General features: G+C 45.1%; 1 protein-coding gene across 6 annotated transcripts in view; it reads left to right on the top strand.

Annotated features, from left to right (window-relative positions):
• The window catches only part of LOC139420303 (MLLT10 histone lysine methyltransferase DOT1L cofactor), an 86,876-nt gene extending 79,720 nt beyond the window's left edge, over nucleotides 1-7,156 (top strand). For 2 of the 6 annotated variants that reach the window (XM_071170246.1, XM_071170244.1), the window contains 6 exons: nucleotides 3,434-3,624; nucleotides 3,883-4,032; nucleotides 4,129-4,193; nucleotides 4,313-4,584; nucleotides 5,016-5,097; nucleotides 5,376-7,156. In XM_071170246.1, coding sequence (XP_071026347.1) covers nucleotides 3,434-3,624; nucleotides 3,883-4,032; nucleotides 4,129-4,193; nucleotides 4,313-4,584; nucleotides 5,016-5,097; nucleotides 5,376-5,666 — 1,051 coding nt within the window. In that variant the 3' untranslated portion in view covers nucleotides 5,667-7,156. The other 4 variants (XM_071170247.1, XM_071170245.1, XM_071170248.1 and 1 more) reach the window with 2 other exon arrangements.
• The last annotated feature ends 15,623 nt before the right edge of the window (nucleotides 7,157-22,779 follow it).

Consider the following 22,779-nt stretch of genomic DNA (forward strand, 5'->3'; position numbering starts at 1 on the left):
CCAGGCAGGTCCGAGATACTGTTGTGAAGAAGTTTAAAGCCGGATTTGGATACAAAAATATTTCCCAAGCTTTAAACATCCCAAGGAGCACTGTGCAAGCGATAATATTGAAATGGAAGGAGTATCAGACCACTGCAAATCTACCAAGACCTGGCCGTCCCTCTAAACTTTCAGCTCATACAAGGAGAAGACTGATCAGAGATGCAGCCAAGAGGCCCATGATCACTCTGGATGAACTGCAGAGATCTACAGCTGAGGTGGGAGACTCTGTCCATAGGACAACAATCAGTCGTATATTGCACAAATCTGGCCTTTATGGAAGAGTGGCAAGAAGGAAGCCATTTCTTAAAGTTATCCATAAAAAGTGTTGTTTAAAGTTTGCCACAAGCCACCTGGGAGACACACCAAACATGTGGAAGAAGGTGCTCTGGTCAGATGAAACCAAAATTGAACTTTTTGGCAACAATGCAAAATGTTATGTTTGGCGTAAAGACCTGAGACTGGGACGGAGATTTGTCTTCCAACAAGACAATGATCCAAAACAGAAAGCAAAATCTACAATGGAATGGTTCAAAAATAAACATATCCAGGTGTTAGAATGGGCAAGTCAAAGTCCAGACCTGAATCCAATCGAGAATCTGTGGAAAGAACTGAAAACTGCTGTTCACAAATGCTCTCCATCCAACCTCACTGAGCTCGAGCTGTTTTGCAAGGAGGAATGGGAAAACATTTCAGTCTCTCGATGTGCAAAACTGATAGACATACCCCAAGCGACTTACAGCTGTAATCGCAGCAAAAGGTGGCGCTACAAAATATTACTTAAGGGGGCTGAATAATTTTGCACGCCCAATTTTTCAGTTTTTGATTTGTTAAAAAAGTTTGAAATATCCAATGAATGTCGTTCCACTTCATGATTGTGTCCCACTTGTTGTTGATTCTTCACAAAAAAATACAGTTTTATATCTTTGTTTGAAGCCTGAAATGTGGCAAAAGGTCGCAAAGTTCAAGGGGGCCGAATACTTTCGCAAGACACTGTAGATGGTAAAAACAGTGAGTAGCAGCAGTGTACAAGAGGGGGAGAGGAACAATGGGGTATTGTGTGTAGATTGATGAGAATTTTTTATTTAACCTTTATTTAACTAGGCAAGTCAGTTAAGAACAAATTCTTATTTACAATGACAGCCTAGGAACAGTGGGTTAACTGTCTTGTTCAGGGTCAGAACGACAGATTTGTACCTTGTCAGCTGCCCCCAGAATAAGGCTGTAACGTAACAAAATGTGGAAAGGTCCAGGGGTTTGAATACTTTCAGAATACACTGTAAATAGAAAGTACTATGTATAATTGCATAATGGAATCTGCTCTCTGTAATAGAGATTATTTTTTTTAAATAGGAAAACACAGGATCTGGTCAGAGTGCACTACATGACCATAAGTATGTGGATAGCAGGCGATTCCAGGCTGTATCACAACCGGACATGATTGGGAGTCCTATAGAGCGATGCACAATTGGCCCAGCGTCGTCCGTGTTAGGGTCTGGCCCGAGGTTGGCCATCATTGTAGCCTAGTGATTAGATATTTGGACAAGTAACCGAAAGGTTGCAAGATCGAATCCCGAGCTGACAAGATAAAATCGTTCTGCCCCTGAACAAGGCAGTTAACCCACTTCCTAGGCCGTAATTGAAAATAAGAATTTGTTCTTAACTGACTTGCCTAGTTAAATAAAGGTTCAATCAAATCAAATTAAAACATCGCAAAGGTGTTTGATGGGGTTGAGGTCATGGCTCTGTGCAGAACAGTCAAGTTCTTCCACACCGATCTCGACAAACCATTTCTGTATGGACCTGGCTTTCTGCACGGGGCATTGTCATGCTGAAACAGGAAAGGGCCTTCCCCGAACTGTTGCCACAAAGTTGGAACCACAGAATCGTGTAGAATGTCATTGTATGCTGTAGCATTAAGATTTCCCTTCACTGGAACTAAGGGGCCTAGTGCGAACCATGAAAAACCGCTCCAGACCATTACATTATTCCTCCTCCACCAAACTTTACTATTTGCACTATGCATTTGGGCAGGTAGTGTTCCTTTGCCTTTCGCCAAACCCTAATGTGTCCGTCAAACTGCCAGATGGTGAAGCGTGATTCATCACTCCAGAGAACACGTTTCCACTGCTCCAGAGTCCAATGGCGCCGATCTTTACGCCACTCTAGCCGACGCTTGGCATTGCGCATTGTGATCTTAGGCTTGTGTGCGGCAGCTCGGCTATGGAAACCCATTGCATGAAGTTCCCGATGAACAGTTCTTGTGCAGACGTTGCTTCCAGAGGTAGTTTGGAACTTGGTAGTGAGTGTTGCAACCGAGGATAGACTATTTGTATGTGCTTCAGCACTCAGCGGTCCTGTTCTGTGATCTTGTGTGGCCTACCACTTTGCGGCTGAGCCGTTGTTGCTCCTAGATGTTTCCACTTCACAATAATAGCACTTACAGTTGACCAGGGCAGCTCTAGCAGGGCAGAAATGTGAGAAACTGACGTTTTGGAAAGGTGGCATCCTATGACAGACCCACGTTGAAAGTCACTGAGCGCTTCAGTAAGGCCATTATACTGCCAATATTGTCTAAGAAGATTGCATGGCTGTATGCTTGATTTTATACACCTGTTTGCAAACGGGTGAGGCCGAATCCACAAATTTTAAAGGGGTGTCCATATATATAGTGTGTTGGCTTTATTCAGTGCCAAAATATTTTTCTTAACCAATAGGAGGACTCTGTATGATGTGGTTCTTTAGCGTCTTATGTGGAGAGTGGCTTCACTCCTGCTTTGTATTCACTTGTGTGTTCTTGTCTTGACGTCACTTTTCCGAACTCTGTTCCGGCATGGCTTCTTCAGTCAGATTCATATGAATTATAAAAATGCAAATGAAAAGTGAAATGTCATGTTGGTACTTTTATTTGAAAGGATGAAACAAATCAGAATATTTAAAAGCAACCTAATAATATAATATTTATTTTAAGAAGAAAAAGGTTTCCTTCAGTTTGCTCCAAAAGGGAGAAAATATTTGCTAATTGAACTTTTCCAATAAGTGGTGTGTGTGTGTGTGTGTGTGTGTGCGCCAACGAGAAGTCCGATGGAATGGTAAAAAGACTCTCCCTCTGTTTGTTTATTATTCCAGAACCGTGAAGTTCTCTCCTGACTCTTTTTCCTCCCTATCTTCTGTCTCTCTTTCACTCATCAGTGTCTCAACTCGCACAGAGTGATTTACTGCACCATGGGTGCCCACCACACACACCTCTCTCTCTCTCTCTCTCTCTCTCTCATTTTCATTAGCTCACTTAAGGACAAATTGCTTTGACATTCTCCATGTTTGTTTGATGCTATGTTTGGTTGTTAATATCCTTTTTCTTCTCTCTCACCCATCCATCCCGCTCTCCCTCCAGTTCTCCTCTAGGTGGGCTGCAGATCCGGTATGACCCAGGAGGGTCATTGGGGTCAGGTTTGGGGGGGCTAGGGTCAGGTCAGGGAGGGGGAGACACAGTACCCCCGGTGGCCACCTCTATAGAACAGCTGCTGGAGAGACAGTGGAGTGATGGACAACAGTTCCTACTGCAGCAGGGAGCACAGGGAGATGGTGAGCACACACACCTACATTACTTTTTTCATCAAATCTAATCTACTCACCTATCATTGCATTGTTTGGATAATTCAATTTTATTGGTTTAATTTAGTTTCCTCTCTCTCTCGCTTCTCTCCTCTCTCTCTGCCTGTCTTTGACTCTCGCTTCTCTCCTCTCTCTCTCGCTTCTCTCTTCTGTCTGTCTGTCTCTCTCTCTCTCTCTCTCCATCTCTCTCTCTGTCTCTCTCTCTTTCTCGGTCTCTTTGTGTGGTAGTGTTGGGGATGTTGAAGTCCCTCCACCAGCTGCAGCAGGAGAACAGGCGTCTAGAGGACCAGATTAAAACTCTGACCATGAAGAAAGAGCGACTGCAGCTCCTGTCAGCTCAGCTGTCTGTGCCTTTCACCCCTACTACTGCTGCCCAAGGTACACACACACAGCCCTATTACTGCCTCACCTCACCCTAACAAACACTCGTACAAACTGTCACTATCATTGCCTGTGTGATGTTGTGTGTTTCAGATGTGAAGAGTGACTCCTCTCTACCCATACCTGCTCAGGTAAGGCAGTTGAAGCTCCAGCACATAGTGAGTGAACCCAGCTATCACACTAGTTGTTATGCTGTCATTACATAGAGCTTTTGGAATGGTAAGAGATTGCATAGGAGATATTGGTTAACAAAGCTCTCTCTCTCTCTCTCTCTCAGGATAGCGTGTCATGTGGTCGTAGTAGTGGTGGATCTACCTCTTCTCTGTCCACCCCCCCATCCGTCTCTCACAGCCCCCCCCAGCCGCATCAGCTCAACGGGGTTGCCATGGGAACCATGATGCTGGGAGGTGGAGCCGGGCCAGGGATGGGGGGGATAGTGGGGGTTTTGAACGGAGTCATACAGACCACCTCCAGCCCTCACACATACACACATACCTCTGCACCGGGCACCAGCGCCGCTCTGCCCATCTCCAGCTCCATTAACAACAGGTAGGTACACTACATCTGGCTGCCTGGTAGTCTGCCTTTCTGGTGACCTGGTAGTCTGCCTTTCTGACTACCCGGTAGTCTGCATTTCTGGCGACCTGGTAGTCTGCCTGCCTGGCTACCTGGTAGTCTGCCTGCCTGGCTACCTGGTAGTCTGCATTTCTGGCTACCTTGTAGTCTGCATTTCTGGCTACCTGGTAGTCTGCCTGCCTGGCTACCTGGTAGTCTGCCTGCCTGGCTACCTGTCCTTCTATTCATTGAAATGTCTGTCTTTTTGGCTTTGAAATTGATTCCCTTATATTTTCTCCCTTCCTGCTTTCCTATTGGATTACTGCAGCTCAGTTACTGCTAAAAGCAGGTGAGTGTGTGTGTGTGCGTGTGTGTGTGTGCGTGGTTTTCTAACTGTGTGTGTGTATGTCTTTGTGTGTTTTTAGGTTGGGTGCCTTGTCTGAACAGCAGAGGCTCTTACTGCACCAGCACCAACTACAGCAGCTACTCTCTTCACAGCCCTCTGCGGTAAACACACATCCCTAGCACCACTGTACTAAACACAGCAGGCTTATTTATCAGCTTTCCAAAGTCACATGATTATCTCTTTCCTGCTCTCCCTCCCTCTCTCCCCTCCTCCCTCCCTCTCTCCCCTCCTCCCTCCCTCTCTCCCCCCCTCCCTCTCTCCCCCCCTCCCTCCCCCCCTCCCTCTCTCCCTCCCTCCCTCCCCCCCTCCCTCTCTCCCCCCCTCCCTCCCCCCCCCTCTCCCCCCTCCTCCCCCCTCCCCTCCCCCTCCCTCCCTCTAGGAACAGCAGCAGGTGTTGTTTTACCAGTTGATGCAGCAACAACAGGACCTCCACCAACTTCAATCTCTCTCCACCTCCTCCCAGCTTCCCTCCATCCCTCTCTCTTCCACTCAGCTGCCCATCACCTCCCTCCTTTCCTCCTCCCACGTCCACGGCCAGGGCACCATCACCGCCAACCCCTTCCTGGCACTGCACACACACTCACACCCCGATACACACACACACGCCACTGCACAGAAACCCCGGCTGGTTGAAAAGGCTGTGGGCCTCACTGGACAGGAGAAGACCTGACCCACAAAACAGCTCTCTCGCTTTTTCTGTTGCGCATTCTCTTTTTCTCTCTCTCTTCTATCCATCTCTCTATCTCTCAGGGGTCTCTACCATCATATGAACTCTGATCAGTGCTGTGCTTTCAGCACACAAGCTAGCCCACATAGAACTACAATTACTACAAACTACAAAAATATCAGGACACTAACACAGCTGACTGATGACTCATAGCTCTGCTGGAGAGATGAGGTCTGGGAACTATGACATTGTACAGTTTTAGGAGAGGCAGGAGTCCTGCACTGGACATGTAACTGCTGTTACCTCTGTCTGCCTGAGCATAAGACCTAACCAGCATAAGACCTAACCAGAGACCACTCTCTAATGTAAGACTGACTGACCGCTCAGCTATGGAAGCCTTGCTATTACTGTCTTTTTCTGCTCTACCTACTTCACACACCAGCCTATCAGGGCCTGCAACCTTCAGCATCGGCCAATAGGAATCCACAACAGTCAGGATTGGCAAGTCAGGGTCCATTCCCCAAGTGCCTAAGGCTGAGGGGGAGGGTTACTCATGCTACTCGACCTGTCAGTCATCCATTCTCACCATATTACTGGCTGTCAAGCTGCGTTGACCAGGCAAAAGATCATGCAACACATTCTGAAAGGCTGGAAACCAGGAAATGTATTTTGCTGGGTTCACAAAATACCGAAACCAACTTTATGAATTCTGTTTTTATTTATTTAGCATTTCTTTATGTTATAATGGGTGCAGGATGCTATATTTTAAAAGTACCCACTGTTCTTCAAGAATTTGTTTTATACTGCTGTTTAAAGTTTTTCACATCTTGCTGTAAACATTTTTGATGGGAAAAAAAGTTGTGTATTGAGAAAGATTGAACTACTGGCGAATGGAGGTGGTTTGTGGTGGTGATGGTGTACATAGCTGTTATTGTCAGAAGAGGTGTGGGTTCAATGCCACAGTTTTGACTTTGTTTGTGTAAATAAATATATATTTTTCATTGCCTGTGGGGTGTAAATAAGTGATTGTGATTGGCAGTGTTGGTGTAAAGGATAGCCAATGAAGCCTAATTTTGTGTGTGTAAATCTTAGGACCAGACTACAGGCGATGGTGACTGGACACAAAGTATTAATTTATTTTTATATGTGCAGGGACATTGTTTTGTTGTTTTGTTTGTTTTGCACCGTCATTTTATACTCCACCTCTGGGCACCATGTTTCCATCTGTGTTCACTTTTGTTTAGATCAATTTTGTACAACTGAAAAATCATACCCTCCTCAAATGTTTGTATTTCAAAACACCAAAATAATTCAATGTTCTGGATAAATAAAGAGACCGACTGATGGTAAAAAGACGAGGAGTCAGCGTAGCCAGTGGGACAACATTATTGGAGTGAGAAGATGGTTAAAGCTTGATTAACAGCTCTGTTTAAGTGCTTTTTGTCAACAGCATTTTTCCACTTTGGTTGAATAAAGAACAGATCTACCTCCTCTAAGCCTGCTGTCTAATAGCATGTTTCTCTTTGTTTCTCCTCTTTACCTCCATCTCTGGACAGATGAAAAGATGACACTGACTCTCTCACTATATCGTTAGCCGTCTTGTCTCGCTCTAGTGTTTAACAGTTTCTGCGTGCTCATTTTATAGTGGTCCAGGGTCCCTTGCCCCAGCACACACACACACACACACACACACACAGTGCTCCTCTGTCCCTGATGACTTCCTGCTGCCTAGCAGCGTGTGGGTGTGTGTACAATTCCCCTACATCTGCTTCTGCTCTTGGAAATTAAAAGCTCACTTTCCCCTCATCTCAGCCCCCCAGCAACTCTTAAACCCCCCTCTTCCGCCCACCCTCTATCAGCCCTGTCACTCAAGTCCAGGCTGTTTAAACATGCCCCCTCCCTACCTCCTTGTCTACCACTTTCATTCTCTCCCCCCCTGTCTTCTCGACATCACCCCTTTCTCCTCTCCTCCCTCTCGTTCAATTCATTCACAGCATTCCCGTTCAGGAGTGGGAGCAGAGCTGGCGTCCATCATTGATAACCTCCCAGCAGCCACTGCTTCCCAGGGGGGGTGTATGTAACAGCCGAGGGAGGACAACCATGCTGGCCAACGAGATGCCTGATCAAAAGTCAAACACTTAGCTCCAGAACATCAGGGTTGAAGGTTCACACACAATTTAGCTTTTTAGTCCAGGAGGAGGCTCATCTGGGCCCGGGGAACTCCCCAAATGTCCAGATGAAGAGCTTAAAAGAAGTCCTAAGTAATAACAATTAAACATGCATTTAGTAATTTAAACAACAGTTATTCAAATGAAACATTAATTTAGCCATTCAAATGAATCATATAATTACCAGTTAGAATAACTTGAGTGCGGCGGAAAACCATTAGCAGCTGTAGTTTGGATTAAATCATTATGGGATGGGAGTTGATAGGGGGATGATCCACTGAAAACTGCCTGGCCAAGATTCCTGTTCAGAATAGAACCAGATCACTCTGACAGAGGTGTTTAGGGCCAGGAACAGAGAGACGGAGGAGGGGATAGCGGGAAAAAGGAGAGCTGAAGAGAGGAAAGCACTGAAGCAGCTGACGGGATTCCCATGGAATGTTGCCGGCATCAGGCGTGTGTGTATAGGCTACCCCCCACAGGTTCCTCTCCTGTAGGATAATGGCCCTGAGGAGAAGCAGCAGGATTCTCCCTCATCCCTCTTCACACACAGACAGTCTATTCTTCTGCTGACTGACAATCCTCTGCCTATCCCCCCATCCTACCCCTCTCCATACTCCTCTCTTCCTATAAAGTTGAAGTCAGAAGTTTACATACACTCAGGTTGGAGTCATTAAAACTTGTTTTTCTTATTTTATTTAAATTTTACCCCCTTTTTCGTGGTATCCAATTGTTAGTAATTACTATCTTGTCTCATCGCAACAACTCCCGTACGGGCTCGGAAGAGACGAAGGTCGAAAGCCGTGCGTCCTCTGAAACACAATCCAACCAAGCCGCACTGTTTCTTAACACAGCGCGCATCCAACCTGGAAGCCAGCCGTACCAATGTGTCAGAGGAAACACTGTGCGACCTTGGTTAGCGTGCACTGCGCCCGGCCCGCCACAGGATTCGCTGGTGCGCAATGACACAAGGATATCCCTACCGGCCAAACCCTCCCTAACCCAGACGACGCTAGGCCAATTGCGCTGCGATGTAGTGCCCTCGACCACTGCGTCACCCGGGAGGCCCATAAAAGGCCCACTCGTTTTTCAACCACTCCACAAATTTCTTGTTAACAAACTATAGTCTTGGCAAGTCGGTTAGGACATCTATTTTGTGCATGAAACAAGTAATTTTTCCAACAATTGTTTACAGACAGATTATTTCACTTAGAATTTCACTTAATTCAGTAGGTCAGAAGTTTACATACACTAAGTTGACTGTGCCTTTAAACAGCTTGGAAAATTCCAGAAAATGATGTCATGACTTTAGAAGCTTCTGATAGGCTAATTGACATAATTTGAGTCAATTAGAGGTGTACATGTGGATGTATTTCAAGGCCTACCTTCAAACTCAGTGTATCTTTGCTTGAAATCATGGGAAAATAAAAATAAATAAAAATTGCAGACCACAAGTCTGGTTCATCCTTGGGTGCAGTTTCCAAACGTCTAAAGGTACCATGTTCATCTGTACAAACAATAGTACGCAAGTATAAACACCATGGGACCAAGCAGCAGTCCCGCTCCGGAAGGAGACGCTCCAAAACCGCCATAAAAAAAGCCAGACTACAGTTTGCAACTGCATATGGGGACAAAGATCGTACTTTTTGGAGAAATGTCCTCTGGTCTGATGAAACAAAAATAGAACTGTTTGGCCATAATGACCATTGTTGTTTGAAGGAAAAAGGGGGAGGCTTGCAAGCCGAAGAACACCATCCCAACCATGAAGAACGTGGGTGGCAGCATCATGTTGTGGGGAGTGCTTTGCTACAGGAGGGACTGGTACACTTCACAAAATAGATGGCATCATGACGGAGGAAAATTATGTGGATATATTGAAGCAAGACATCAGTCAGGAAGTTAAAGCTTGGTTGCAAATAGGTCTTCCAAATGGACAATGACCTCAAGTATACTTCCAAAGTTGTGGCAAAATGGCTTAAGGACAAATTCAAGGTATTGGAGTGGCCATCACAAAGCCCTGAAAATTTGTGGGCAGAACTGAAAAGGTGTGTGCGAGCAAGGAGGCCTACAAACCTGGCTCAGTTACACCAGCCCTGTCAAGAGGAATGGGCCAAAATTTGCCCAACCTTTATTGTGGGAAGCTTGTGGAAGGCTACCCGAAACATTTGCCCCAAGTTAAACAATTTAAATGCAATGCTACCAAATACTAATTGAGTATGTAAACTTCTAAAAGCTGAAATAAATAATTATCTCTATTATTCTGACACTTCACATTCTTAAAATAAAGTGGTGATCCTAACTGACCAAAAACAGGGAATGTTTACTAGGATTAAATGTCAGGCATTGTGAAAAACTGAGTTGAAATGTATTTGGCTGAGGTGTATGTCAACGTCCGACTTCAACTGTAACTAAATACTTGTAATTTTAGAATTTGTTGAAATATTTAGGAAATTATCACTCAAAACCTCATGATGGATGTGCCTTCAATTATTGAACTTTCTTATTGGACAAATAACATTTTATATTTTACAAACACTAAATCTAATGATGTAAACTCAATTATAATAGGCCTATTTTAAATATCTTAGTGAAAACAAATATTTCAACTTCGATATTTTTACTGGCAATAGTCTTAAACACATCCACGGTAAATTATGCATTCAGGCTGGATTAGTTGGATTTCTAAATAGGATTTTTTTTCAGATTGCAACTTCTAAATTTAACGTAAAATAAACACATACATTTCAGAACAAAATGTCTGGTTAATTTTAAGGCTCTGTGGGCTACTTTAAATCACAGTTTAGTAGTTGTGCGGTTTTCTATTTGTCAGCGGGGTGGAGTTGATCTTTCAACCGAGCGAGGTGCAGCAGACCTGCGGTTATAGCCCACAGTCCGAACCGTTGACTTCGGCTCCAACATTGAAAGCGAGAAACTGAAGACCGATCACTGTTAGTCAGTCTGTGTCTAAATTGCCTCAGTTTAAAACAGAGTTGCACTTTAAACAAGGAACATATATTCTAAAAACACTAGGTTTGTTTTATTTCTGCTATTCCACATCGTAATGAGGAAATACAGGCAACGCAGTAAACACAAACGTGAGCAGCAGCACTGTAGAAGCAGGTTAGGTACGTCTCTAGACAGAGTTAGTCTACACGCATCTATTTATAGGCCTTTTCATTTTCATGAACTGTATCTACTTTGACTCTGAGCACTCTGACGAGATTATATTAGGTTACTTATTTTGTAATGCTTTCACGTTTAGTTAAGGCCTACTGCAGTCCAGAGCCCTTTATTGTAGAAGGCTCTACTGTAGTCTATCAACTGATGAAGATTTCAAACGATATTCAAAGGGAGGGTTCAGCTGAATTACAAATGTAGATATTTCTTTCCTTACCTTGAAGTCAATCTATGGACAACGGAGACTGAAATCCATGCTTTGGTTTTGTAGGCCCTACCATAGTACTTCCTAACCAAAAACCAATGCAAGTCAATGTTAGCAATAGCATGCTTTTAAATTCTCCCCTGCAAGGATCAACATGAATTGATTAATCAATTGATTACTGTGATTGGTGGATAAATAGAACGTATCACATTACGAAGTCAATGTAGGCTGCATGGGTGAATGGGTCTGTTTACTGGGTCTGGTCGGGCTGTGTATTTCTCGGTTCAGGGTCAGGATGAAAGATGGACGTTCATGACCCAGACACCCTAGGATGGCAGATATTAATGTAATCCTGCATGGTTATGATGAATGTGACAGGATATAGATCTGAGATCATCAGGTAAAAATAGACACGTCATTGGCTCATTACTGGACTCAAAATAATGAATAATATAACCTAGTCCAGGAAGGGCCTGAGTCGTTCCTATAAGGCTATGTTAAATAATTCCAGCTGTAACGGATGTCAGGGGGATAGGATTTAAATTGGCTGTAATCTCCAGACACGAGGAGGGCCATCCATTTTAGTCAGGCACCCGCAGGCTGCACCAAGCACACAGAGACCCATTCACCTGCAGAAGCTCATTTATTATGGAGATGCAGGGAGGCCCTGTGTGTGTGTTTTGGGTTTCACTATCCTTATGGGGACCTGAATTCATCACAAGGATAGTTAAACAAGGAAAACACATTTTTCCGGTCCCCACAATGACAAAAGGTCCTTTTAGGGTTTAGGGGTAGTGGTTAGGAAAAACAGTATTTTAAATGGGAATCAATTGTTTGGTCCCCACAATGATAGTAAAACAAATGTGTGTGTGTGTGTGTGAGAGAGAGAGAGAGAGAGAGAGAGAGAGAGAGGGAGTACAGATGTGTGAATAGATTTTGTGCATAAATGTAATTTTCCGTGTTTATTTTGCAGCCTACAATCTAGGCCTTGTTACACCCCCTATCTTCTCTCTGATCCCTCCCCCATCCCCTCCACCTATCACCAGGCTCTGTTCCACCTCAAGGGTGGGGAAAGGCAGCACTACATGAGGTCCAGTGACCCCCAACACATACACACAAATGCACAGAAAGAGAGGGATAGATACTGAGAGCACAGAGCTGAGAGTGGAATGTAGTCAAAAACGGGGGAGGATCAGTAAAGAAAGGACATGAGGGAGAGAGAGAGAGGAGGGAGAACGAGAGAGAGGAGGGAGAACGAGAGAGAGGAGGGAGAACGAGAGAGAGAGGAGGGAGAGAGAGAGGAGGGAGAACGAGAGAGAGAGGAGGGAGAACGAGAGAGAGGAGGGAGAACGAGAGAGAGGAGGGAGAATGAGACAGGAGGGAGAGAGAGAGAGAGGAGGGAGAGAGAGAGAGGAGGGAGAACGAGAGAGAGGAGGGAGAGAGAGAGGAGGGAGAACGAGAGGAGGGAGAATGAGAGGAGGGAGAACGAGAGGAGGGAGAACGAGAGAGAGGAGGGAGAGAGAGAGGAGGGAGAACGAGAGAGAGGAGGGAGAGAGAGATGAGGGAGAACGAGAGAGAGCAGGGAGAGAGAGAGGAGGGAGAGAGAGAGAGAGAGGAGGGAGAGAAAGAGAGAGAGGAGGGAGAACGAGAGAGAGGAGGGAGAACGATAGAGGAGGGAGAATGAGAGAGAGGAGGGAGAATGAGAGAGAGGAGGGAGAGAGAGAGGGAGAGAGAGAGAAGAGGGAGAGAGAGAGGAGGGAGAGAGAGAGAGGAGGGAGAACGATAGAGAGGAGGGAGAACGAGAGAGAGGAGAGAGAGAGAGAGAGAGAGGAGGGAGAGAGAGAGGAGGGAGAGAGAGAGAGGAGGGAGAACGATAGAGGAGGGAGAATGAGAGGAGAGAGAGAGAGGAGGGAGAGAGAGAGGAGGGAGAAGAGAGAGAGGAGGGAGAACGAGAGAGAGGAGGGAGAAGGAGGGAGAGAGGAGGGAGAACGATAGAGGAGGGAGAATGAGAGACAGGAGGGAGAGAGAGAGGAGGGAGAACGATAGAGGAGGGAGAACGAGGGAGAGGAGGGAGAGAGAGAGGAGGGAGAGAGAGGAGGGAGAGAGAGAGAGGAGGGAGAGAGAGAGGAGGGAGAACGAGAGATAGGAGGGAGAACGATAGAGGAGGGAGAATGAGAGAGAGGAGGGAGAGAGAGAGAGGAGGGAGAGAGAGAGGAGGGAGAACGATAGAGGAGGGAGAACGAGAGAGAGGAGGGAGAGAGAGAGGAGGGAGAGAGAGAGGAGGGAGAGAGAGAGAGAGGAGGGAGAACGAGAGAGAGGAGGGAGAGAGAGAGAGGAGGGAGAACGAGAGATAGGAGGGAGAGAAAATAGAGGAAGGAGAATGAGAGAGAGGAGGGAGAGAGAGAGGAGGAGAGAGAGAGAGGAGGGAGAGAAAGAGAGGAGGGAGAACGAGAGAGAGGAGGGAGAACGAGAGAGAGGAGGGAGAGAGAGAGGAGGGAGAACGAGAGAGAGGAGGGAGAACGATAGAGGAGGGAGAATGAGAGACAGGAGGGAGAGAGAAAGAGGAGGGAGAACGATAGAGGAGGGAGAACGAGGGAGAGGAGGGAGAGAGGAGGGAGAGAGAGAGGAGGGAGAGAGAGAGAGGAGGGAGAACGAGAGAGAGGAGGGAGAGAGAGAGAGGAGGGAGAACGAGCGATAGGAGGGAGAACGATAGAGGAGGGAGAATGAGAGAGAGGAGGGAGAGAGAGAGAGGAGGGAGAGAGAGAGGAGGGAGAGAGAGAGGAGGGAGAACGATAGAGAAGGGAGAACAAGAGAGAGGAGGGAGAGAGAGAGGAGGGAGAGAGAGAGGAGGGAGAGAGAGAGAGGAAGGAGAACGAGAGAGAGGAGGGAGAGAGAGAGAGGAGGGAGAACGAGAGATTGGAGGGAGAACGATAGAGGAGGGAGAATGAGAGAGAGGAGGGAGAGAGAGAGAGGAGGGAGAGAGAGAGGAGGGAGAACGATAGAGGAGGAAGAACGAGACAGGAGGGAGAGAGCGAGAGGAGGGAGAACGAGAGAGGGGGGACAGAGAGAGCAGGTGTGTGTGTCTTTAAAGACATTAGTTATTCTAATTAACTCTTTCTAACTTCCATATTCAGGAATTCAGGCTGCCCTTTCTGTATTCCAATATATTGCTGTCCTTGATGAGTCAGCCCTTCCAACAGTGTGGTTGTGTCACGTTGGTCCTTGACATCTGTTAGCATACAGAAGACAAGCGCTACGTTAGAGAAACACTCACATCCTAATCATGTTCTCCCTCCAAGGACACACACAGATGATGGAGATAGAGGGAGAGTTAGGGTTGGAGAAACAGAGAAAAAGAGAAAGAGAGAGAGAGAGAGAGAGAGAGAGAGAGAGAGAGAGAGAGAGAGAGAGAGAGAAAGGAAAGAGAGAATCAATGCCATAAGGAAGAAAGAACACACCAGGCCATGCAGGCTTCTAGAGGTTAGTGTTGATATTTGTTCTTCTTTGACTCTCTGAAAGGCAGCAGTGTGTTTAGGTCAGGTTAGCTGGATTAAGATGACCTTCAGCCCAACTGACATTCTGTATCCCACCCGACCGTGATTGGGAGTCCAATAGGGCGGTGCCCAGCGTCGTCCGGGTTTGGCCGTCATTGTAAATAAGAATTTGTTCTTAACTGACTTGCCTAGTTAAATAAAGGTTAAATAAAATACCAAAAAATTATACTGTTGCCTCCCTGTGTCACTTCACTACTACAGCCTCCCCCAAGCCTCTCAACAGACATTAACGTTAAAATCGTATCATTAAGTTTGTGTCTGATCTCTAAATATTCCCAATTCAACAAGGGGGTTAATGGAGGACGAGGGGGAGAAAAGTAATCTAAGGGCACCAGGTGGACCTTTTGTCAACATAATCTACAAGCCCTTGAGACCACACAAGCATGCAAGGACACACACACATACACTTCAACTGGACTAAGACCAGTGGATCTCTCAGACAACCATGGACACTAATCAGTAGAAAACCTGGGAGTTAAAGAATTGAACCAAACCACAGATCCTGAAGACTCACCCTCCAATTGGGAAGATTCAATGAAATCTGGAAAGTGCATTACTCAAATTAGAAGTTTGATATTGTAACGTGTGTGTGTGTGCGTGTGTGTGTGTGCGCATGTGCGTGTGGAGAGAGATGTATACCATGTACTATTTTTATTATGTGGGAGAGTGCAGGGCAAACCTGAGAAGGAGAGGAGAGCAGATGGGGAGAGATGGGGCGAGAGGGAAAAAGAGAGAGAGTAGTGGCCTTTCAATGGCCAGACAAAGGGAGATGGGAGTAGGGGGTACCAGGGGGGGGTGGAGGGGAGGGGGCGTGCTGCTATGGGAATGTGATTGCATAACTTATTAAACAAAACGGCACTTCAAGGAGAACAGTCTACTAATGAGAGTTCATCAGATAGAGAGGAGCGAGAGAGAATTGAGAGTTACAGTTGAATCTTTCAGATGATTCTGAATTCTGTATGTTATTCATTGTTTTAAAGACGCCACTTCTGCACCCCCACACCCCCCAGCCAGGTCACCCGTGATACCAGTCAGTATTCGACGTCCATCCATGTCTGAGGACATTGGGAGATTATGTGGAAACCGGCCACCAGGGGCATCAGTGAGTGTTGTGGACAGGGATGGTGCATAGCTGTAAGCATCTGCTTCTGATTCCAAAGGTTGCAAAAAATGTACGATTCAAATGTTGCTAATTCAAACAACAAGCAGTGATAGCAAGTTGTTTCAGCAAAACATTTTTTTTAAACCTATCCCAAACCTTAACGTTTACCGTAACCATTCGGAGGTATTGCCTAACCTTAAGATTCCTTAGTTAATGCCTAAACTTAACCCTAACCTTCAAAATGAAGAGTTAAAGCCTAAAGTTAACCTTATGCACTTCAATATCTGACGTTTGCAACAACTTAGAAATTTGACGTTTGAGAAACATGGATGAACGTCTAATTCTGACGTGAGACTGTGAGAGCTAGTTGCACCCGCAGTCAGTTGGTTAGTCAGTAAGTCAGTCAGTCAGTCCGACAAGGATAGAGCTGTTTCTTATTGTGATTTAACATTATTTGCGCACACACACACAAACACACACCCACAAACACACCCAACAGCTGGTTAAGCAGGGAGTAGAGGTGTGGAATGGCAACAAGGAGAGTCTCTATCACCTCAGATATAGAGCCAGAGATCGAGGGCTTAATGGTAATGCTTCTATTCACAGTTATAAGGCTTCATAAAGGCTTCGTAGGCTTTGAGCTGCTGGAGCTACAGCTGTCTTTAGCAGCCGTAGAGCGTGTGTGTGTGAGGCAGAGAGAGAGAGAGAGAGAGAGAGAGAGAGAGAGAGAGAGAGAGAGAGAGAGATGGGGGGGGGTTCCTTTGTTCTGTGAAGGACTTACCCAATCAGAGCATACAGTGTGTCAGGAGCACACAGGCATATATCAACTTCAATCTCTTTTTAATGAAAAATCCTGCCCTCTCTAATATGTGCAAATTAACCTCCTCTCCTCCCTCCCTCCCTCTCAGAGGCCCCTTCACCCTTTTCCCCTCTGCTTTCTTTTTTCCTCTTCCACTGTCCCACCCTTTCTCTCTTTTTTTTCTCTCCTCACTATTTCCCCCCTCCTAATTCTGTCTCTCTCACCCCACCCCCACCCCCACTCCATAATCCATCTCCCTCTCTCTCATTCTCCACTTTCTCTCCACTTGCTGTCTCTCATTCAGGGGTGGAGAGTAGAGAGATTGACAGAGGGGTGAAGATTGGAAACCAGGACTTTTAAGAGGAAATAGGGAGGAGGGGAGAGAGAGAGCATTTGCACATTGTGCATAGCCAATGTGCAAATGTATATAACATAACATTTTAAAATGTTTCTCTTCTTCTAAAACTTTTGTGATTGTAAGTTTTACTTTTAATTTCTGATTGTTTATTTCACTTTTGTTTTGTCACTTGCTTTGGCAATGTAAGCATATGTTTCCCATGCCAATAAAGCCCCTTTGAATTGAAATGAGAGTGAGAGAGGGAGAGAGAGAGAAAGAAATAACCCTTTTTTGAAAGGGAAAGGGGATACCTAGTCAGTTTCACAACTGAATGCATTCAACCGAAATGTGTCTTCCGCATTTAAAGCCAACCCCTCTGAATCAGAGAGGTGTGGGGGCTGCCTTAATCAATATACACATCATCAGCGCCCGGGAAGCAGTTGTTGTGGTGGGTGGTTAACTGCCTTGCTCAAGGGCAGAACGGCAGATTTTGGTTCCAGGTAGAACCCTTTTTGGTTCCATGTAGAACCTTCTGTAAAAAGGTCTCTGCATGGAACCCAAAAGGTTTCTACCTGGAACCAAAAGGTTTTATCCTCGAATCAAAAATTTCTCTTAAAATGGTTCTCCTATTGGGACAGCTGAAGAACCTTTTTAGGTTCTAGATAGCACCTTTTTTCTGAGTGTAGAAGTTACCCTTCTTCACAGATCTAAAATCAGCTTACTCTCCCCCAAACCGTAATGTATCCAATAGAGTGGGACAACTCAATACTGACCTTAGCTCAGTGTCTGGGGACTTCATACAACTCCTCTGTACTTCCAGAGGCCTTCCTCGCTCCCTTCTCTCACTCCTTGCACTTTCTTTTCTCTTTCTCTCTCTTCTTCTATCCTATACATAACTATACTCCCAGTTATTCAGTGAGTGATATTCTGCTTGTCATTCTGGCCATGCTGCTGATTGTAATTTATAAATGACAGTTAATGAGGGATTTTTGAAAACATGGCAGTATTCCGTGCTCCGTAGCGTTCCCAGCTCTAATGGATTTCCTGGTATGGAATCTATTATCCCTCATTGTGCTTGACAGGGGGTTCAACTGGCTACCCCCCCCCCCCCCCCTCTATCTATTCCTTCCCTACCTCTCTCCCTTTCCCTCTCTCTCTCTATTCTCTCCATCCATCCCCCCTCTCTCTATTTCTCTCTCTTTCCCTCCCTCTCTCCGTCTCCCCCCTCCCTCTTCACTAATTTCACTGGCTTAAGCGGTGAAGTGTATGAGGTCAGATCTCTGACAAAAAAAAATATTCTGATAAATTGTTTCGTTAAGTGTCAAAGTACTCATTTCTTTTCTTTCTGAAATGTTGATGAGTTTGACAACGAAGCATCACCAGTACATCTTCCAGTGATGTTGGCGTAGATTCTCCGGGTGGTAGAATTATCAATATAACGTTTCACTTTTTTAAGTTTTTACTAAGCGTTTTGTCTAGTGCAAAGTCTGCACCAGCTGCGTTCCTAAAAAAGAAAATAATCAAAACAATAAAGAGAAAAAATAAGATTAGACCTTAAAGTTGTGTGTGTGTAACCAGGAGAACACACACATGCAAATCAAACCCATCAACAGCTTGTGATGAAGTGAGACATTGCGTAAACAGAGTGTGCCGTTACCATGGTACCCAATGTCACCTCAGAGAGAGATTGACAAAGAGAAAAATAATTATATGTTTAACAGTGACAACAGGAACCAGCTATGTATATCACTGTAACAAGTAAGATAGAACTTTATGAAAGTCTCCAGACTCCAGTCACTCTCTTTATGCATATTCACACCAGACAAGACTGATATGAGAAGTTTAACCCAAATGTTAACATAACACTGTCATACACATGACATAACATTTCCGTACACATGACATAGCTAAATAAAAAGTAAGTTAGTAGCCAGCATTCACCTTGCCCTCATGGGAAACAGAACACACCAAGGCCTGGTGATTGAGCGAGGAAGACCAAAGTCAAAACCGTTTTCCAAGCAACAGAAACATGTAGGGAAATGCTTGTGTTCCTAGCTCCAACAGTGCAGTAATATCTAACAATACACAACAATATACACACATCTAAAAAGGTAAAAGAATGGAATTAAGAAATATAGAAATATTAGGACGAGCAACGTCGGCGACTGGAGTATATATATACAGTGGGGCAAAAAAGTATTTAGTCAGCCACCAATTGTGCAAGTTCTCCCACTTAAAAAGATGAGAGAGGCCTGTAATTTTCATCATAGGTACACTTCAACTATGACAGACAAAAATGAGAGAAAAAAATCCAGAAAATCACATTGTAGGATTTTTTATGAATTTATTTGCAAATTATGGTGGAAATCCTTGACCTTCGAGGTCAGACACATATTTCTCTGTAATGATAATAAATTAATCATGTTGTCCAATGAAAAGGTTTATCTACCTGATGTTCTCTCTGAGACCCAGGACAGGAGTGGGTTGTGTAACTTTGCTGACGCTCTGCTCTTTGGGTTGTCCAATTTCCTCAATAAAATGCAGTAGTAAACAACACTGTGCTCTCTGGGTTGGGTCGGGTCAGTCTGTGATCCTTCAGTTGAGCTTTGTTTCACTATAGAATTACAATTGATAGAATATCATGAATAGAATAGAACTGTTCATGAACAGAACTGTTCATTTCCATTCTAGTCATTCTAGAACTGTGGGTTCCCAGGGACCACGGGGTAAAAAATGTCCTCTACCTCAGAGCCCCATTAGCCGCTGTCTGTCTGGGAAAAATTGATTTTCCCTTCCCTTTCTCTTACTCTTCTCCACCTCATTTCTCTTTCTCCACTTATTTTTCTCTTCTCAGGTTCTAGGTGTAGGCTGATCAACTTCTCTAGTCAGAGAGAGAGAGGGTAAAGGAAATGGAGAGGGAGGGAGAAGGAGAGAGAAGAGAGAGCGAGAGAGAGGGAGGGTATTTGCTGAGATACAGAGGCCTAATCATCTGAAGATTTTTCTCTCAAATCTTCTCCACCTCTCTTATTCCTGCTCTTCATCCCTCTCTCCCATTCCATCCCTCCCATCTGCCTAATCCTTCCTTTCCTTTCTCATTCTCTCATTCACTCTCTCCAATTCTCGCTGTCTTTTGGCTCTCCCTGTCTTCTTCCTTCCTCTGGCCTTCTTCCTTCCAAAACTCATCTAATCCTTTCTGTCCCTCTCTCTCTTTCTCTCCTTCCCTCTCTCCCTCTTTCTCTCTCCCTGGGATCAATGCAGCATTGATTTTCCTATCAATGGACATTAGTATGGATCAGACCTCTTTCGCACTGCCCTGCTTTACTTACACACACACACACACACACACACCTCCTTCATTGTGGATGGAGGCCGGGGATGGACGGATGGACAGAGTGATATGGACAAAAGCAAAACAGCAAGAGAGAGGGGGGAGGATGGAGTGAGACATAAAGGATGGATAGATTGATGGAAGAGGGGCTGAGGCAAGGAGACACGGAGAGATCGATGAACAGACAGTGAAAGAAACAGGAGAAAATAGAATCCGACAGAAAATAGATTTTGTTTGTTTCCATCAGAAAGAAACATATTGTTGCTTTATCCTATACCTCCCCCATGCACACACACTTCATCCGCTCCTGTGGCTCTATTCACTCTGCAATCTACTAGTAGAATCTGTTGGGGTTTGTGACTGGGACCATATTCACTCTTAAATCTACTGGTAGAATCTGGGGGATTTTGTTTCTCCTCATATTGACCATATTAACATAGTTTACACAGTCATCTTCCTTTAGCGTCTCAACAATCACATACAATATTTCCATTTGTAACTACTGTAATTTCTGGTTCAGCCCAGACTACTGTGTAGGGGAAGAAGCATTTAGAATGTTCCTCTTTCACATCATAAATTGTTTCCAAGCCTGTCAGGACTAGTGGATAGTCACATTCATTTTCTGAACAAAGCAACAAAAATGTAAGTGAAACATAATGCCTGTTAGTGAAACATAATACCAGTTAGTGAAACATAATGCCTGTTAGTGAAACATAATGCCAGCTAGTGAAACATAATGCCAGCTAGTGAAACATAATGCCTGTTAGTGAAACATAATGCCAGCTAGTGAAACATAATGCCAGCTAGTGAAACATAATGCCTGTTAGTGAAACATAATGCCAGCTAGTGAAACATAATGCCAGCTAGTGAAACATAATGCCTGTTAGTGAAACATAATGCCTGTTAGTGAAACATAATGCCTGTTAGTGAAACATAATGCCTGTTAGTGAAACATAATGCCTGTTAGTGAAACATAATGCCTGTTAGTGAAACATAATGCCTGTTAGTGAAACATAATGCCTGTTAGTGAAACATAATGCCTGTTAGTGAAACATAATGCCTGTTAGTGAAACATAATGCCTGTTAGTGAAACATAATGCCTGTTAGTGAAACATAATGCCTGTTAGTGAAACATAATGCCTGTTAGTGAAACATAATGCCTGTTAGTGAAACATAATGCCTGCTAGTGAAACATAATACCAGCTAGTGAAACATAATACCAGCTAGTGAAACATAATACCAGCTAGTGAAACATAATGCCAGTTAGTGAAACATAATACCAGCTAGTGAAACATAATACCAGCTAGTGAAACATAATACCAGTTACTGAAACACAATACCAGCTAGTGAAACAATACCAGCTAGTGAAACATAATACCAGTTACTGAAACATAATTCCAGTTAGTGAAACATAATACCAGCTAGTGAAACATAATGCCAGCTAGTGAAACATAATGCCTGTTAGTGAAACATAATGCCTGTTAGTGAAACATAATACCAGCTAGTGAAACATAATACCAGCTAGTGAAACATAATACCAGCTAGTGAAACATAATACCAGCTAGTGAAACATAATACCAGTTACTGAAACATAATACCAGTTACTGAAACTGCCACGTCTCTCGTCAGAATGAGGATCGGACCAAAGCGCAGCGTGGTAAGTGTTCATGATTATTTATTACTTAAAACACTCAAACAAAATAACAAAGAGAAAAAACAAACAGTTCTGTAAGGCAAATCAACTATACAGAAAACAACTACCCACAAAACACAGGTGGGGAAAAGGCTACCTAAGTATGAATCCCAATCAGAGACAACGATAGACAGCTGCCTCTGGTTGAGAACCACACTCGGCCAAAAACAAAGAAATAGAAAACACCCTGGTCTAAGCAAAATAGAGAATAAAAGCCTCTCTATGGCCAGGGCGTGACAGTACCCCCCCCCCCAAAGGTGCAGTCTCCGGGGAGGGTCCAGGTGGGTATCTCTCCACGGCGGCGGCTCCGGTGTGGGACGTAGACCCCCTCCGCCCGCAGATCCCTTCGCTTTGGTGGTGGCCCTGGTGCATGGATCTTCACTGGAGGAACCGAGCCGCAGATCATCGCCGGCGGAACCAGACCACCGATCATCGCCGGAGGCTCCGGACCTGGGACCGTCGCTGCAGGCTCCGGACCTGGGACCGTCGCTGCAGGCTCCGGACCTGGGACCGTCGCTGGAGGTTCCGGACAGGAGACCGTCGCTGGAGGCTCCGGACCTGGGACCGTCGCTGGAGGTGGAGGCTCCGGACAGGAGACCGTCGCTGGAGGTTCCGGACAGGAGACCGTCGCTGGAGGCTCCGGACAGGAGACCGTCGCTGGAGGCTCCGGACAGGAGACCGTCGCTGGAGGCTCCGGACCGCAGATCGACGCTGGAGGCTTCGTGCCATGGATCCTCACTGGAGGCTTCGTGCCAT

This window comes from Oncorhynchus clarkii, chromosome 11 (genome assembly GCF_045791955.1).
Source record: "Oncorhynchus clarkii lewisi isolate Uvic-CL-2024 chromosome 11, UVic_Ocla_1.0, whole genome shotgun sequence".
Taxonomy (NCBI): domain Eukaryota; kingdom Metazoa; phylum Chordata; class Actinopteri; order Salmoniformes; family Salmonidae; genus Oncorhynchus; species Oncorhynchus clarkii.